Source organism: Saimiri boliviensis, chromosome 20 (assembly GCF_048565385.1).
Source record: "Saimiri boliviensis isolate mSaiBol1 chromosome 20, mSaiBol1.pri, whole genome shotgun sequence".
Lineage (NCBI taxonomy): Eukaryota > Metazoa > Chordata > Mammalia > Primates > Cebidae > Saimiri > Saimiri boliviensis.
The window spans coordinates 28,185,558-28,202,204 of NC_133468.1; the positions used below are offsets into that span (position 1 = coordinate 28,185,558).

General features: G+C 47.3%; 1 protein-coding gene across 1 annotated transcript in view; it reads left to right on the forward strand.

Moving 5' to 3' along the window:
* Positions 1-15,045, forward strand: part of LOC141582515 (zinc finger protein 37A-like) — a 49,702-nt gene extending 34,657 nt beyond the window's left edge. Inside the window, exons 4-8 of the mRNA XM_074390757.1 lie at positions 2,764-2,836; positions 5,296-5,568; positions 6,284-6,385; positions 14,646-14,740; positions 14,960-15,045. Coding sequence (XP_074246858.1) covers positions 5,337-5,568; positions 6,284-6,385; positions 14,646-14,725 — 414 coding nt within the window. The 5' untranslated portion in view covers positions 2,764-2,836; positions 5,296-5,336 and the 3' untranslated portion in view covers positions 14,726-14,740; positions 14,960-15,045. The remainder of the gene's footprint in view (positions 1-2,763; positions 2,837-5,295; positions 5,569-6,283; positions 6,386-14,645; positions 14,741-14,959) is intronic.
* Positions 15,046-16,647: the final 1,602 nt, after the last annotated feature.

Consider the following 16,647-nt stretch of genomic DNA (forward strand, 5'->3'; position numbering starts at 1 on the left):
GATGGAGTTTCACCATATTAGCCAGGCTGGTCTTGAACTCCTGACCTCAGGTGATCCGCCCACTCAGAGTGCTGTGATGACAGGCATGAGCCACTGCTACTGGCCTTCCTTTGTGTTTTTTGTTACTTGGCTGTTAGCTTTCTTTGCCCGTGAGTGACATCGGTGTTTTCCCTCAGCCTGGAAGCATTCTCCTTCTGCTCCTCTTCACTGTACGTTCTAGGGATGTGTGAATGTGGAGTGCACTGGTCAGAAGTTATAATCCTTGAAGTTGTAAGAGCCAGAAATCCAACTGGAAGTAGGTTAGGATTTTTTTAAAAAGTAGTAATTCTAGAACTTTGGGAGGCTGAGGCAGGAGGATTTCTTGAGGCCAGGAGTTCAAGACCAGCCTGGGTAATGTGGCAAGACCCTGTCTCTACAAAAAATACAAAACTTAACCAGGCGTGTTGGCACATGCCTCTAGTCCCAGTTATTTGGGAGGCTAAGGCAGGAGGATCACTTGAGCCTTGGAGGTCAAGGCTGCAACGAGCTGTGATTGTGCCATTGCACTCCAGCCTGGGTGACAGAGGGAGAGCCTATCGAAAAAAAAAAAATCTACAAGGCAGCACCCAAGCCATGAGAAGAGCAGGTTTGCAGTCAGGCACCAGAGGCATCCAGCAACACAGGTATCATCAGGTATCTTGTTCCCTGCTTCTGTGACTTTCTTCTCACGCGGACTTTGTCCATGTGGCCAAAAGTAGCATGACTACAGCTCCTCTTCTCACATCTGCAAGTTCTGCCATGGTCAGGGGCTGAATCTCTTTTCCTTGGTCCAATGTGAAAGCTCTTCGGGGAAGATTCCGTTGGTCCAGCCTAGCTGGACCCAGGCCCTCTCTCCAGGCAGCTGTGCATAGGGAAGAGGGACAGGAGGGGGTTGGTCCTAGAGGAAGATGAGGCCTCGTGAACAAACATTACCTCTCCAACTCCAGGAAGGAAAACGTTCACAGGGCCTGGGTTTCTTTGTCAGTGCTTTATGAAGCCAAGGATGTCTGGGTGTTTCACACAAGAAATATTTCAGCAGGAGAGGCTAGAAGAAGGTGGTGAGCCACGCCTATCCTGTCCATGAAGCTGTAAGCTGGAGGCTTCACTTGCAGTCTTTTCATGGAAGCTACGGTGTTTTAGGAAGCCAAGTCTACGGGGAATGCCTCCCTATTAGGGCAGTCTGTGTACTGAAGATGTTAATAATGGTTTTAAATGCTGTCTGTCCAGCACTTTTGTGCTGGTCTCTGCACTTTTTATATATTATTTCATAAATAAACCCATGAGAATTATATCTACAGAAATGATATATTTACATGGAAATTATTTATGAATTACATAGACATATATTAAAATACATAGACATTGTGTATAAACTAGACACGTATGTAAACTACAGAGACATGTATGTATGTGTATATATGTATATGTGTATGTGTGTGATATATATATATATATATATATATATATATATATATATATATATATAAACTATGTAGATACTAGGCGGGGTAGCTTAGCTCATGCCTGTAATCCCAGCACTTTGGGAGGCTGAGGTGAGTGGACCACCTGAGGTCAGGAGTTTGAGACCAGCCTAGCCTCATGGAGAAACCCCGTCTCTATTTAAAAATACTAAATAATAATAAATTAGCTGGGCATGTGCCTGTAATCCCAGCTACTCACGTGGCTGAGGCAGGAGAATCGATTGAACCCAGGAGGCAGATGTTGCAGTGAGCTGGTATTGCACCACTGCACTCTAGACTGGGCCACAGAGCAAGATTCCATCTCAAAAAAATAAAAACAAACTACATAGACATATGTATAAACTAGAAATTATATGCATATATTGTTTTGAATACTGGAAAAAGAATTATATGTATGTAAATTATGTAGGAATAATGACATATGATCCACCTCTCCCCATCTTACAGATAAACAAACTGAGGCTAGAGATAATAAGCTGTCTGAGATCTCACATCTGTTATTAGGTGGTGGAGTTGGAATATGAATGCAGTCAGACTGTGGAACTGTAGTTGTGTCTACCAATCCCTGTGCCCAGCGCAGAAATATACTGGCATCCGTGCAGTCTATACCACACTGTCAAAGAACGTAGCCATTAGCCACGTGTGGCTGCAGACCTGAATTTTAAATTTACATTTAGATTTTAAAACTGAACCAAAGGAAAATATTATTCTGTTAAACACAATTTTATAATTTGGATAAGACTGTATTTTATTATAACCATTTAAAATAGTTTTTTTGTTTTTGTTTGTTTGTTTTTTGAGATGGATTCTAACTTTGTTGCCCAGGCTGGAGTGCAGTGGTGAAATACCAGTGGCGTGATCTTGGCTCACTGCAACCTCTGCCTCTCTGGTTCAAGCAATTCTCCTGCCTTAGCCTCCTGAGTAACTAGGACTACAGGCACCTACCATCACACCCAGCTAATTTTATGTTTTTAGTAGAGACAGGGATTCACAGTGTTAGCCAGGGTGGTCTCGATCTCCTGACCTCATGATTCGCCCACCTTGGCTTCCCAAAGTGCTGGGATTAGAGGCATAAGCCACTGCACCCAGCCTAAAATACAGTAACTTGATTGAGATGTGCTGTGAGTATAAAATACATATCTGATATGGTGTGAAAAAGAATGAAAAAATCAGTGATTTAAAAATGATTAGATGTCAAAATGACAGTATTTTGGATATATTGGGTTAAAAAAGAGATAGTAATTTTACCTGTTTCTCTTTTTAGGAAAACGTGACTGAAAAACGAAAGTCCCACACAGGGCTGGCATTCTCTATCTCTGTTGGACAGTAGCGGTTTGGTGAGTGAGAGGTCAATATTGATTTAAGACATCAGTGGCTTAGGCCAGGTGGGGTGGCTCATGCCTGTAATCCCAGCACTTTGGGAAGCTGAGGTGGGAGGATCACTTGAGCCCGGGAGTTTGAGACCAGCCTGGGCAACACAGGGAGGCCCCGCCTCTACAAAAAGTCAAAAACTTCGCTGGGTGAGGTGGCTTGCACCTGTGGTTCCAGCTGTGCTGGAGGCTGAGGCGAGAGGATCACTTGAACCAGGGAGGTCGAAGCTGCCGTGAGCTGTGATTGCACCACTGCACTCCAGCCTGGGCCACACAGTAAGATCCCATCTCAAAAAAAAAGGTCATTCTTTTAGCAGCCTTTAGCCCTTGGTCATGAGTCTTCTAGAGATGAGAGTGTAGCCTGAAAGAGAACGCAGGCTCCTCAGGGTGACTGGGGCTCTGGGTTTCTTTGTGGATTGCCTCTCCCCACTCCCACATACCTCCCAGTCCCAGCTGCTGCCCGCAGGCTGTGCCCTGCTTCCTGCCTCTCCTCTGCATGTGCTTGTCCCACTGTTGGAGACACTTTGGATCACCCATTTGGCTATAAACCTCCCTCACCACCCTGCTGAAGCAGCATGTGTCGGCAGGGCCCACCCCAGCACTACCAACATCCTCCCTCGACCTCTGCTGCAGTGATGAAAGCCCCCCAACCCTCAAATACCTTTTTAAGACAGTCTTGCTCTGTCACCCAGGCTAGAGTGCAATGGCATGATCTCAGCTCACTGCAACCTCTGCCTCCTGGGTTCAAGTGATTCTTGTGCCTCAGCCTCCTAAGCAGCTGGGATTACAGGTGCCTGCCACCATGCCTGGCTGATTTGTTTTGTATTTTTAGTAGAGATGAGGTTTTACCATGTTGGCCAGGCTGATCTCGAACTCCTGACCTCAGTGATTTTCCTGCCTTGGCCTTCCAAAGTGCTGGGATTACAGACGTGAGCCACTCTGCCCAGCCTCATTCCCATTATTTAAACTTTCATTAAACAAAATATAGTGAGACCCCCATGTCTACAAAAAATTTAGATAAAATTAGCCTAGCATGGTGGCACATGCCTGTAGTCCCAGCTACTGGAGAGTGGGGGCATGAGGCGAGAGGATGGTTTAAACCCAGGAGGTAGAGGCTGCAGTGAGCCATAATCACACCACTGCATTCTAGCCTGGACAGAGTGAGACCCTGTCTCAAAAAAAGAGGAGCTCTCTCTCTCTCATCTGTCTATATATATACACACACATGTATACACATTTGTATATACTTACATACATATATACATTTATACACATATATACTTTCATACACACATACACATATCTAGATATATCCTCTTATATTTTCTTCTAATAGGTATAAATTGAAAATGTTTAAATGGGGGTCTCTAATTCATGGAGCGAGGGGATGGGAGGGGTGACGAAGGCCCAGCCTGGTCCTGCATCTGCGGAATCCCTTCTCTGCATTTCCCTTGCTGCTGCCTTGTTGAGCACTATCTTACATTGAGGATTAGAATTGTGTGCTAAATGATCTTCTGTTATCCTCCCTTCCGGTGGCTCTCACCTTTTTTCCACATCAGATCATCTGTAGTTCCCTCCCTTAATTACCGTGATGTCCCCATTTCCTATAGGGAAAACAGTCACTTCTGTGAGCTGCTTGTGGGCTCTCTCCCTCTCCCACACACCCCTTATAACCTGCATTTCATTCTCTTCCTAGTTCCTACCAGACTTTTCTGTGCCTCCTTCGCTCATGCCAGGTGTCTTGCTAGGAATATCCTTCAGACATCAGATCACTGTTTATCTTTGATTCTGCTCACCCGTGACCTCCTAGGAAACTTCACTTGACATGAGTACATTGGATCTGGCTGCCGTCTTCCTCATGCCATTCTGTACGTAATCACATGTCTACCAGCGCCTTCGGTGCAATTGGAGCATACAGCTGTGTTCATGTGTTCATCTGGCAGCAGCACATTTAAGCACCTTTAGAACAGGAACAAGTCTGTGTTCAGCCCTTGACCCCAAGCACCTAGAACACCAGCAGCATGCCAGGTCCTTGGAAGATGCTTGATCACTGAAGGAATGAATGGAGATCCAGTAAGGAGATTTTTTTTTTTTTTTTTTGAGATGAAATCTCGCTCTGTTGTTCAGGCTGGAGTACAATGGCAGGATCTCAGTTCACTGCAACCTCTGTCTCCCAGGTTCAGGCGATTTTCCTGCCTCAGCCTCCTGTATAGCTGGGATTACAGGCACCTGCCACCATGCCCAGCTAATTTTTGTATTTTTAGTAGAGATGGGGTTTTACTATGTTGGCCAAGTTGGTCTCGAACTCCTGACTTCAAGCGATCCACCCACGTCAGCATCCGAAAGTGCTGGGATTACAGGCATGAGCCACCACACCCGGCCAAGATTTTTTTTTCTAATCTTTTTTTCTCTCCCACAAAACGTAGTACAAAGTTACGGGTGTGCTAAGCTTCCTATATTACTTAACATGGCGAAAGCGACCTTGGAAGATGGTAAGATCTATTTCCTCTATGCCTTTGCCATGGTACCCATTGCCAACCACTCCACATTAATCAGCCATGTGCTGTTCCAGGGGTCACTGTCCTTCGGGGACATGGCTGTGGGCTTCACCTGGAAAGAGTGGCAGCAGCTGGACCTGGAGCAGAGGACCCTGTACCGGGATGTGATGCTGGAGGACTGCAGCCACCTGGTCTCTGTGGGTGAGGAAGGGTTTCCAGTGTTCCTCGGGTTACATGACCTCTTTCCTTTCTTAGTTGTATAAAACTGGGAAGTCTTTCATGCACTAAAAGTGCTAGGCTAGGTGTGGTGGCTCATGGTTGTGATCCCAGCACTTTGGGAGGCTGAGGTGGGAGGATTGCTTGAGGCCACAGGTTCAGGACCAGACTGGGCAACATAGCAAGACTCAATCTATACAATTTAAAAATAAAAAATTAGCCAGGCATGGTGGCATGTGCCTGCAGTCCCAGCTACATGGGAGTCTGAAATGGAAGGATCACTTGAGGCCCAAGTTCGAGACTAGCCTGGGCAACATAGCAAGACCCTGTCTCTACAAAAAAGTTAAAAAATTAAACATGGTGATGCATGCCTGTAGTCCCAGCTACGCAGGAGGCTGAGGCAGGAGGATTGCTTAAGTGCAGGAGGTTGAGGCTGTGGTGACCTGTGATTGTGCCATTGCACTCCAAGCTGGGCAAAAGAACAAGACCTTGTGTCAAAAATAAAAGGGCTTGGCCTTGGGTTTCAGCAGTCAGAGAGTCTGGATCTCACTTGGAGTCTTTGTGGAGTTACCTCCCAAGTGAATCAGCTTTTCCGTGGCTGAGATGTCCACCTTTTGTTCTGCAGGCTGAACTAACAGTCCACTTGCTGGGAAGGCCCAGCTGGCTCAGCACAAATCCGATAACTGTTTCTCCCAAACAGGGTGTCAAGTTGGCAAACCAGCTGTGATCTTCAGGTTGGAGCAGGGGAAAGAGCTATGGATGGAGGAGGAAGAGGAGGAGATGGGCACGTGGCACTTCCCAGGTGAGCGGGCGGCCTGCAGGGGCCGGGGATGAGGCTCCTGGAAGTCTGCAAAGCAGAACCATGGATGTTCTCTCGTTTTGAGAACAAGTCTTATTCTGTCGCCCAGTTTGGAGTGCAGTGGTGCAATCTGAGCTCACTGCAACCTCCGCCTCCTGGGTTCAAGCAGTTCACTTGCCTTAGCCTCCTGAGTAGCTGGGATTACAGGTGCTCGCCACCACACCCAGCTGATTTTGTGTTTTTAGTAGAGGTGGGGTTTACACCATATTGGTCAGGCTGGTTTCAAACTCCTCACCCTGGGTGATCCACCCACCTCGGCCTCCTAAAGTGCTGGGATTGTAAGTGTGAGCCACCACACCTGGCTGGATGTTTTCTTGCTTAAAAGCCTGGGATCTTGGTCCAGCGTAATGGCTCATGCCTATAATCCCAGCACTTTGGGAGGCCAAGGTAGATGGATCACCTGAGGTCAGGAGATTGAGACCATCCTGTCCAACATGGTGAAACTCCATCTCTACTAAAATACAAAAATTAGCCAAGCGTGGTGGTATGCTACTCGGGAGGCTGAGGCAGGAGAATTGCTTGAACCTGGGAGGCAGAGATTATAAACTGAGATTGCATCATTGCACTCCAGCTTGGGCGATAGAGCAAGATTCTGTCTAAAAAAAAAAAAAAAAAAAGCCTCAGATCTTTGCAAGAAGCTGAGATCTTTGTTTAGGACATTCGGCCCTAAACCTTGAAATGCTCACTGATCCTGCCACTTGCACACATCACTGCACAATTCCTTTCCTGTTCCTGGATTTTAGAGAAAGTCATAGTCTATTTTCTCTTTTTCTTTTTGAGACAGAGTCTGGCTCTGTCACCCAGGCTGGAGTGCAGTGGTGTGATCTTGACTCACTGCAACCTCTGCCTCCTGGGTTCGAGCGATTCTCCTGCTTCAGCCTCCTGCTTAGCTGGGATTACAAGTGTGTGCCACCATACCCAGCTAATTTTTGTATATATATATAACTTTTTTAGTAGAGATGGGATTTCTCTATGTTGGCTAGGCTAGTCTTGAACTCCTGATCTCAGGTGATCCTCCCACCTTTGCCTCCCAAGGTGCGGGGATTACAGACTTGAACCACTGCACCTGGCCCTCTTTGAGACAAGGTCTTGCTCTGTCATCCAGACTGGAGTGCAATGGAGTGATCATAGGTCACTGCAGCCTCCAACTCCTGGGCTCAAGCGATCCTCTTACTTCAACCTCCTGAGTAGATGGTACTACAGGCACACGCCTTCACACTGAGCCAATTATTTATTTATTTTTGTAGAGATGGGGTCTCCCTATGTTGTCCAGGGTGTTCTCGAACTCCTGGGCTCAAGGGATCCTCCTGCCTCAGCCTCCTGAGGTGGGACTGCAGGCATGATCCATATGCCTGACCCTCTATTTTCATTTGTCCTTTTATTCTGCTCTGCCGTCCCCACTAAGACCTTGGTTGCTAAGTCTTCCTGTAGGATCTTCAGTCTTTTCCCTGTGGTTATAAAACAGGCTTTCTCATGTGTTCAGAGATTTCCTTTATCTCCCCTATGTTATAAGAGCTGTTATTTTGTGCCATTTGTTTTACTTTTCATCTTTTTCTTCCACCATGAAATGCCTCAAAAACATATTTGCTACATGTATAATTCAGTTCCCATTCTCTCTGTCACGCCTGCAAACTGGTGAAAGCCATTCCTGTCCTTTAGTGTAACTTGATGACTTGATTTTTTAAATTTCTTGTGAGATGGAGTCTCACTCTGTCACCAGGCTGGAGTGCAGTGGCACCATCTCGGCTCACTGTGACCTCCGACTCCCGGGTTCAAGTGATTCTTCTGCCTCAGCCTCCCAAGTAGCTGGGACTACAGGCATGTGCCACCATGCCTGGCTAATTTTTGTCTCTTTAGTAGAGACAGGGTTTCACCCTGTTGGCCAGGATGGTCTGGATCTCTTGACCTTGTGATCTGCCCACCTCGGCCTCCCAAAGTGCTGGGATTACAGGTATGTGCCACCACACCCAGCCAACTTGATGACTTTAAATCACTGCTGTCTCCCTCCCAGCTCACCCTCAGGTGGCACTGATTCATGCTGATCACCAAGTTTCTGCCACAGAAAACAAAGGGGCTGGGTTATTTGGAGCTGGCACCATCTATCCTATTAAATGCTTATTCAGGGGCCAGGTGTGGTGACTCACACCTGTAATCTCAGCACATTGGGAGGCTGAGGCAGACAGATCACATGAGGTTAGGAGTTTTAGACCAGCCTGGCCAACATGGCAAAACCCCATTTCTATTAAAAATACAAAAATTAGCCAGGCATGGTGGCATGCACCTGTAGCCTCATCTAATCAAGGGGCTGAGCGGGGAGGATCACTTGAGCACAGGAGGCTGAGGCTGTAATGAGCTGTGGTTCCTCCAAGTTTGAGTAACAGAGCGTAACCCTGTCTCAAAAAAAAAAAAAAAATTGAAGATCAGCTAGCACCCGTAATGGAATCAAATAATTAAACCCTCCAGGCATGGCTGCTGTCAATTATAGTCCCAGCACTTTGGGAGGCTGAGGCAGGAGGCTCACTGGAATCCAGGAGGTTGAGGTTGCAGTGCTCTCTGATCATGTCACTGCACTCCAGCCTGGGTCACAGGGCAAGACCCTATCTCTAGAAAAACAAACTTGGCTGATCTTCAGGGTTATTTTTGTGGAGATGTGGTCTCACGACATTGCCCAGGATTGTCGAACTCCTGGGCTCAAGCAGTCCTCCCACCTCCCAAAGCACTGGGATTACACGTGTGATTCACTGTGCCCAGCTGATCTTAGATGTTAATTTCAACTTTGTCTACTTCATGCATCTGATTACTATCCAGCCTAGTATGTTAACTTTTATATAACTTTTAAATGCCTTTTCTTTCAAAACCATGTAATATGGCTCCATTCTGCCTAATGGGCTATACGGGTACTCAGTATAACCCCATGGAGAGAAGAGCTGTTGTTTGTTTTGAGACAGAGTCTTGCTCTTGTTGACCAGGCTGTTGTACAATGGTGCACTCACTGCAACCTCTGCCTCCCAGGCTCAAGCACTTCGCCTGTCTCATCCTCTCAAGTAGCTAGAATTATACGAACGTGCTACCACACCTGGCTTTAAGTAGAGATGGGATTTCACCATGTTGGCCAGGCTGGTCTCAAACTCCTGATCTCGTGATCTACCCACCTTGGCCTCCCAAAGTGCTGAGATTACAGATGTGAGCCACCGCACCCGGCCAGAGCTATTTTACTTTTCATGTTTCTTTGAGAAGCTCTGGGGGGCACTCCTTTAATCCCTCTTTTGATCAGGTCAAGGATTCTTTGTCAGCATTTGTTCAAGGCACTGCTAATTAATTGGAGATCTACACCAAAGTCACTTGAGGAGCTTTAAAAATAGCCCTGGCTGGGTTTCACCAGAGAAATCTGATGGCAGAAATGAGCAGGTGGTTTTTACTTCTCAGGAATTCAGCTGTTCAGCTCCAGAACTTTTTGTTTTTGAGACGGAGTGTTTGTTGCTCAACCTGGAGTGCGATGGCACGATTTCAGCTCACGGCAACCTCTACTTCCCAGGCTCAAGCAGTCCTCCTGCCTCAGCCTCCCAAGTAGCTGGGATTATAGGTTCATGCACCATACCTGGCTAATTTTTCTATTTTTAATTTTCTATTTTTAATAGAGTTCACAATGTTGGCCAGGCTGGTCTCAGACTCCTGACCCCAGGTGATCTGCCTGCCTCAGCCTCCCAAAGTGCTAGGATTACAGGCATGAGCCACCACACCCGGCCAGGAACTTCTAACCCCTAACAGAGGAGTGACGCCCTTGACTGGACATAAGTGCCAGAGGTGAGGCAGAAGGTAGCGTCTTTGGTTTAAAATACAAATGAAGATACACCAGGTATGGTGGCTCATGCCTGTAATCTCAGCATTTGGGGAGGCTGAGCCAAAAGAATCACTTGAGGCCAGGAGTTTAAGACTAACCTGGGCAACATAGTAAAACTCCATCTCTACCGGGTAGGGGCGGGGGGACTAGGCATGAGCCACCATGCCTGGCTAATTTTTATAATCCCAGCTAACTGGGAGGCAGGAGGATCACTTGAGCCTGGAAGCTCAAGACAAGCCTGAGCAACTAGTGAGACCCCCATATCTACAAAAACAATTTTAAAACCTAGCTGGACATGGTGGCATGGATCTGTCACCCCAGCTAATTAGGAGGCTGAGGTGGGAGGATCGCCAGAGGCTTGGAGTTTGAGGCTGAAGTGAGACCCTGTTCCCAAAACAAAATCATCAAAGTGGTTTTGATGATCATACAGGCATCAGGAGACAGCAGGGAATCTGACTGAGGCCAGGATGGCTTGTGTGTACTCTAGTGTTCTTCTGCTGGACATCATAAAGATTCGTCAGTCCATGTGAGAATAAGTCACTGCAGAAAAGACCTCCAGCTCTAAGGTAATTTCTTTAACAATAAGGACCTACGGCCTGGTACAATGGCTCACACCTGTAATCCTAGCACTTTGGGAGGCTGATGTAGGTAGACTGCCTGAGCTCAAGAGTTCGAGACCAGCCTGGGCAACATGGTGAAACCCCATCTCTACTAAAATACAAAAATTAGCTGGGTGTGGTGGCATGTGCCTGTAGTCCCAGGTATTCAGATGGGATCAGGCACATTCAGGGTGGTATGGCCATAGACATTTCCAGCTACTCGGGAGGCTGAGGCAGGAGAATTGCTTAAACCCAGACAGCAGAGGTTGCAGTGAGCCGAGATCACACCATTGCACTCCACCCTGGGTGACAGTGAGACTCCATCTCCAAAAAATAAATAAGGACCTAATGGTCGGGTGCAGTGGATCACGCTTGTAATCCTAGCACTTTGGGAAGCCAAGGCGGGTAGATAACCTGAGGCCAGGAATTGGAGACTAGCCTAGCCAACATGGTGAAAACCCATCTCTACTAAAAATAGAAAAAATTAGCCAGGTGTCATGGTGGGTGTCTGTAATTCCAGCTACTCCAGAGGCTGAGGCAGGACAATGGCTTGAACCCGGGAGGTAGAGGCTGCAGTCAGCCAAGATAGCATCATTGGACTCCAGCCTGGGCAACAAGAGCAAAACTGTCTCAAAAAAAAATAAAAGACCTCATGCTTTGAGAAAATCCAGTCAGTAAACAGAATGAAAGGGAGCATAAGGTGGGGAGCACACAGGAAGTGCTGATCATGAAGGCCTTTGTGTAACGTCGGCCTCAAGGGAGGGACCAGGCACTTGCCTTTACTACTTTCTGGGACAGAGTTTCACTCCATCACCCAGGCTGGAGTGCAGTGGTGTGTGATCACGGCTCACTACAGCTTCAACCTCCCAGGCTCAAGCAGTCCTCCCTCATCAGCCTCCCGAGTAGCTGAGATTACAGGCAGTGAGGGTTGAAATCACAAAATGAATCTTCCCTTCAAGGTTTTCTGCACTAATTTTGTGATACAATACTCCAAGATTAATATGTGTATGGCGGGTGTGGTGGCTCACATCTGTAATTCCTGCACTTTGGGATGCCGAGGCGGGTGGATCACTTGAGGTCAGGAGTTCAAGACCAGCCTGGCCAACATTGTGAAACCTCATCTCTACTAAAATACAAAATTTAGCCAGGTGTGATGGCTCATGCCTGTAATCCCAGCTACTTGGGAGGCCAAGGCAGGAGAAGCACTTGAACCTGGGAGGTGGAGGTTGCAGCAAGCTGAGATCGCGCCACTGCACTCCAGCTTGGGCGACAGAGCCAGACTCCAGCTCCAAAAACAACAACAGCCAGGTCAAGGGATCAAGACCATCCTGGCCAACATGGTGAAACCCTGTCTCTACTAAAAAGACAAAAAGTTAGCCCAGTCAAGGGATCAAGACCATCCTGGCCAACATGGTGAAACCCTGTCTCTACTAAAAAGACAAAAAGTTAGCCCAGTGTGGTGGCAGGCACCTGTAGACCCAGCTGCTTGGGAGGCTGAGGCAGAAGAATCGTTTGAACCGGGGAGGCAGAGGTTGCAGTGAGCCAAGATTGTACCACTGCTCTCCAGCGTGGCAGCAGAGCAAGACTCCATCTCAAAACAACAACAACAAAGTTTGTGCTATTTTTTCCAGAAGAAGTTTGGCAAGTTGTTACCCAACCAGATAGACAGCAGCAACACCAAGACTAACATTTGAGCGATGCTGTCTTTTAGACGAGAAAGACTGGACCCGAAATGGGCTTCATGAATATAACCAACTTGGGGGAAAACTTCATCAGAACACAAACCTCGTTCCCTCCAAACAGGAGGTCACACCTGTGACTCGTGTGGAAAGTCCACCTGGACCTCACTCCTAACGCCTACCTGGCAAGGAGTAGATTTGAGTGTGACAGCCGTGGGAACTTGTTCTTCTATTCAAAGCTTGAAACTCCACCTTCAGGAGTGAATCCACGTGAATGTAGCCAGTGTAGAAAAGCTTTAAGCTGTAATGCAGGCCTTCAGGCAGATCAGGGAGCCAGTAGTGAGAAACACCACGCAGGCACAAAGTGTGGGAAAGCCTTCTGCAGATTGGACCTCATGGTACATCATGGGGTCCACACTGGGGAGATATACTTTGCGTGCAGTGAATGAGGGAATGGTTTCAGGAAGAAGGTTTGCCCCAACAGAAAGGGAACTCACACAAAAGAGAAACCCAGTAGAGCCAGCAGATGTGGTAAAACAATCTTCCAGAAGCTAGGCCTCTCTGTCCCTGGGACCACCCATGCCTCAGCAAAGCATTACCAGTGTTTGGAGTGTGAGAAAACCTTCTCCCACAAGCCACGCCTCATCAAGCACCATTGCTCCCACACAGGAGAGAAACCCTACGGCTGCAGCAACTGTGGAAAGACCTTTTTCCAGAAATCATACCTTATCCTGCATCAGAGGACTCACACGGGGAGAAGCCCTACAGGTGCGCAGAGTATGGGAAAGCCTTCTCCCAGAAACTCCTGCCTCATCACACACCAGCGGACTCACGTCACACACCAGCGGACTCATGGGGAAAAAGCCCTACCAGTGCTCACACTGTGGGAAGACCTCCCAGAAGGCAAACCGCACCCAACATCACCAGCTCCACACCAGTGAGAAGCTGCGTGGGTGAAGAGGAAACGGCGGGACTGTCACCAACTCACATCATGCCCAGGGACATCCAGGAGGGACATCAGGGAAGAGCCCTCCACCAAAACTACGACGCCACCTAGGCAGAGGCCCCATATCGGAATGAAATTCTGCAATTTGGTGGCTTAAGAAAAGCATAGTTGGCTGAGCAAGGTGGCTCATGCCTGTAATCCCGGCACTTTGGGAGGCTGAGGCAGGTAGATCCCCTGAGGTCAGGAGTTCAAGACCAGCCTGACAAACACGGAGAAAATGTCACTACTAAAAATACGAAAAATTAGCTGCGCGTGGTGGCGCATACCTGTGATCCAGACCTGTGATCTCAGCTACTTGGGAGGCTGAGGCAGAAGAGTCACTTGAACCTGGGAGGTGGAGGTTGCAGTGAGCCAAGATAACACCATTATTGCACTCCAGCCTAGGCAACAAGAGCAAAACCCGGTCTCAAAAAAGAAAAGAAAAGAAAAAAGACCAGCCTGGCCAACATGGTGAAACCGCATCTGTACTAAAAGTACAAAAAATTAGCCAGGCATGGTGGGTGCTTGTAATCCCAGCTACTTGGGAGGCTGAGGCAGGAGAATTACTTGAACACGGGGGGTGGAGGTTGCAGTGAGCCGGGCTTGCACCACTGTTCTCCAGCCTGAGTAACAGAGTGAGACTCAGTCTTTAAAAAAGTCTGTTTAAAACTAACGCTGGAAGGGTCATGGTGTGCTAGAATGATCTATTTTTGTAGGATAATTTTTATTTTTTTTGAGACAGATCTTACTCTGTCACCCAGTCTGGAGAGCAGTGGTGCAATCTCGGCTCACTGCAACCTCCATCTCCCGTGTTCAAGTGATTCTTCTGCCTCAGCCTCCTAGTAGCTGGGACTACAGGCATGCGCCACCACACCTAGCTAACTTTTGTATTTCTAGTAGAAATGGGGTTTCACCATGATGGCTAGGCTGGTCTCGAACTCTTGACCTCATGATCCACCCGCCTCAGCCTCCCAAAGTGCTGGGATTACAGGATTGAGCCACTGCGCCCAGCCAGGATATACTTAAAGACTACTGTGGATAGGAAGCTTTTTTTTTTCTCTTTTGAGACGGAGTTTAATTCTTGTTGCCAACACTACAGGAAGAAATGAAATCATTAAGACAAACGGATCTAAAAAGGCATCAGAACCACCCCAGAGGGACAGAGGGGTATGTTCCTGACTGTGCCACAGACAGGTAATTTTTGTTTTTGAGTTGCACTGGTGAACAGAACACAATTGTGAATTTGTAGACATATGTCACAATATGTTCAATATCTATCGAGGCTTTCTATACTAAATTATACCCTCTGTGTTTGTGATATATAGTGAGAATAAGATGAATGCATTATTAAACCAAAGGTCTGCTGCAGCACCTCACACCACTTCTTCTGTTGTGTGTTGTCACCTATTACAGAACTCCTGATCCTGGAAGCTAACAACTTCATGACAACTAGTAACTCACAATCAACTAGTGCGTAAGTTTTATTTCCTGCTGGGCGTGGTCACTCATATCTGTAATCCCAACAACTCGAGAGGCTGAGGTGGTTGGATCACCTGAAGTCAGGAGTTCAAGATCAGCCTAGTGAAAACCCATCTCTACTAGCCAGGCATTGTCTTGGGCACCTGTAGTCCCAGCTACTTGGGAGGCCAAGGCAGGGGAATCTCTTGAACCCAGGAGGCAGAGGTTGCAGTGAGCTGAGATCACACCCCTGCACTCCAGCCTGGGTGACAGAGCAAGACTCCATCTCACAAGTTATATTTCCATGTTGGGACTCCCTTTTCTGGCAATACGGTGGACTGTCTAAAGTGAAAATCACCGGGGCAGTGGCTCATGCCTATAATCCCAGCACTTGGGAAAGTCAAGGTAGATACTTGAGCCCAGGAGTTTAAGACCAGCCTGGGCAACATGGTAAGACCATGTCCCAACCAAAAAAAAAAAAAAAAAAAAAGCAGCTAGGCACTGTGGCAAATGCCTGTAGGCCCAGCTACTTGGGAGGCTGAGGTGGGAGAATCACTTACGCTTTATTACCCTTCTATACCCTTTCACACTCAAGCTTCTGAGTAAACAAAAACACATAGAACAGCTACAGCGTCAACTCACAAACTTTATTTCTGGCTTTCGGTACCCTCTACATAGCTGGCACCTGGAAACTTACCAGGAGGTTGAAGTTGCAGTAAGCCATGGTCACACCATTGCACTCCAGCCTGGGTGACAGAGCAAGACCCTGTCTCAATAAACAAAAATGAAGTGAAAACCTTTCCACCAAAAACAACCAGCCATGATGAACCACCACCAGTGACATCCTTTTAGATGCATAATTCAGCTCTTGGGAAAGTAAGTTTCCAGGTGCCAGCTATGTAGAGGGTACTGAAAGCCAGAAATAAAGTTTGTGAGTTGATGCTGTAGCTGTTCTATGTGTTTGATTTTGTTTACTTAGAAGCTTGAATGTGAAAGGGTATGGAAGGGTAACAAACAAGACCTTAGGGGCTGCACAGGACAGAGAAGTGGCTCTGAAGTAACTCGGAAGTGCAGAACCTTCTACACAAGCTGTACTTCCAGGGAGAAGGCAGACTGGAGACAGAAAGCTTGTCTGTCTATCTTGGGCTCTGGGTAGGGCAAGAGTTTACCTGGCTGAGTCCATATGCACTGACCTGTATCTCATCTAAGTTAGAATTTGAACTGGCCGTATTCATATCCCAGTTAAGAAATGGAACAATCAGGCTGGGAGTGGTGGCTAACACCTGTAATCCCAGCACTCTGGGAGCCAACATGGGTGGATCACCTGAGGTCAGGAGTTCAAGACCAGCCTGCCCAACATAGTGAAATCCCATCTCTATTAAAAAATACAAAAAGCCAGGTGTGGTAGCACACGCCTGTTGTCCCAGCTACTCAGGAGGCTGAGGCAGGAAAATTGCTTGAGCCTGGCAGGTGGAGGTTACTGTGAGCCAAGATCGTGCCATTGCACCCCAGCCTGGGTGACAGAGTGAGACTCTATCTCAAAAAAGAAAAAAAAAAAATCAGAAATGTCATGGTCTTTGAAACAGCTTTTGGAAGTAAACAAAATATTTTAGAGACAGACTCCCTCAACCCATGTTTCTCAG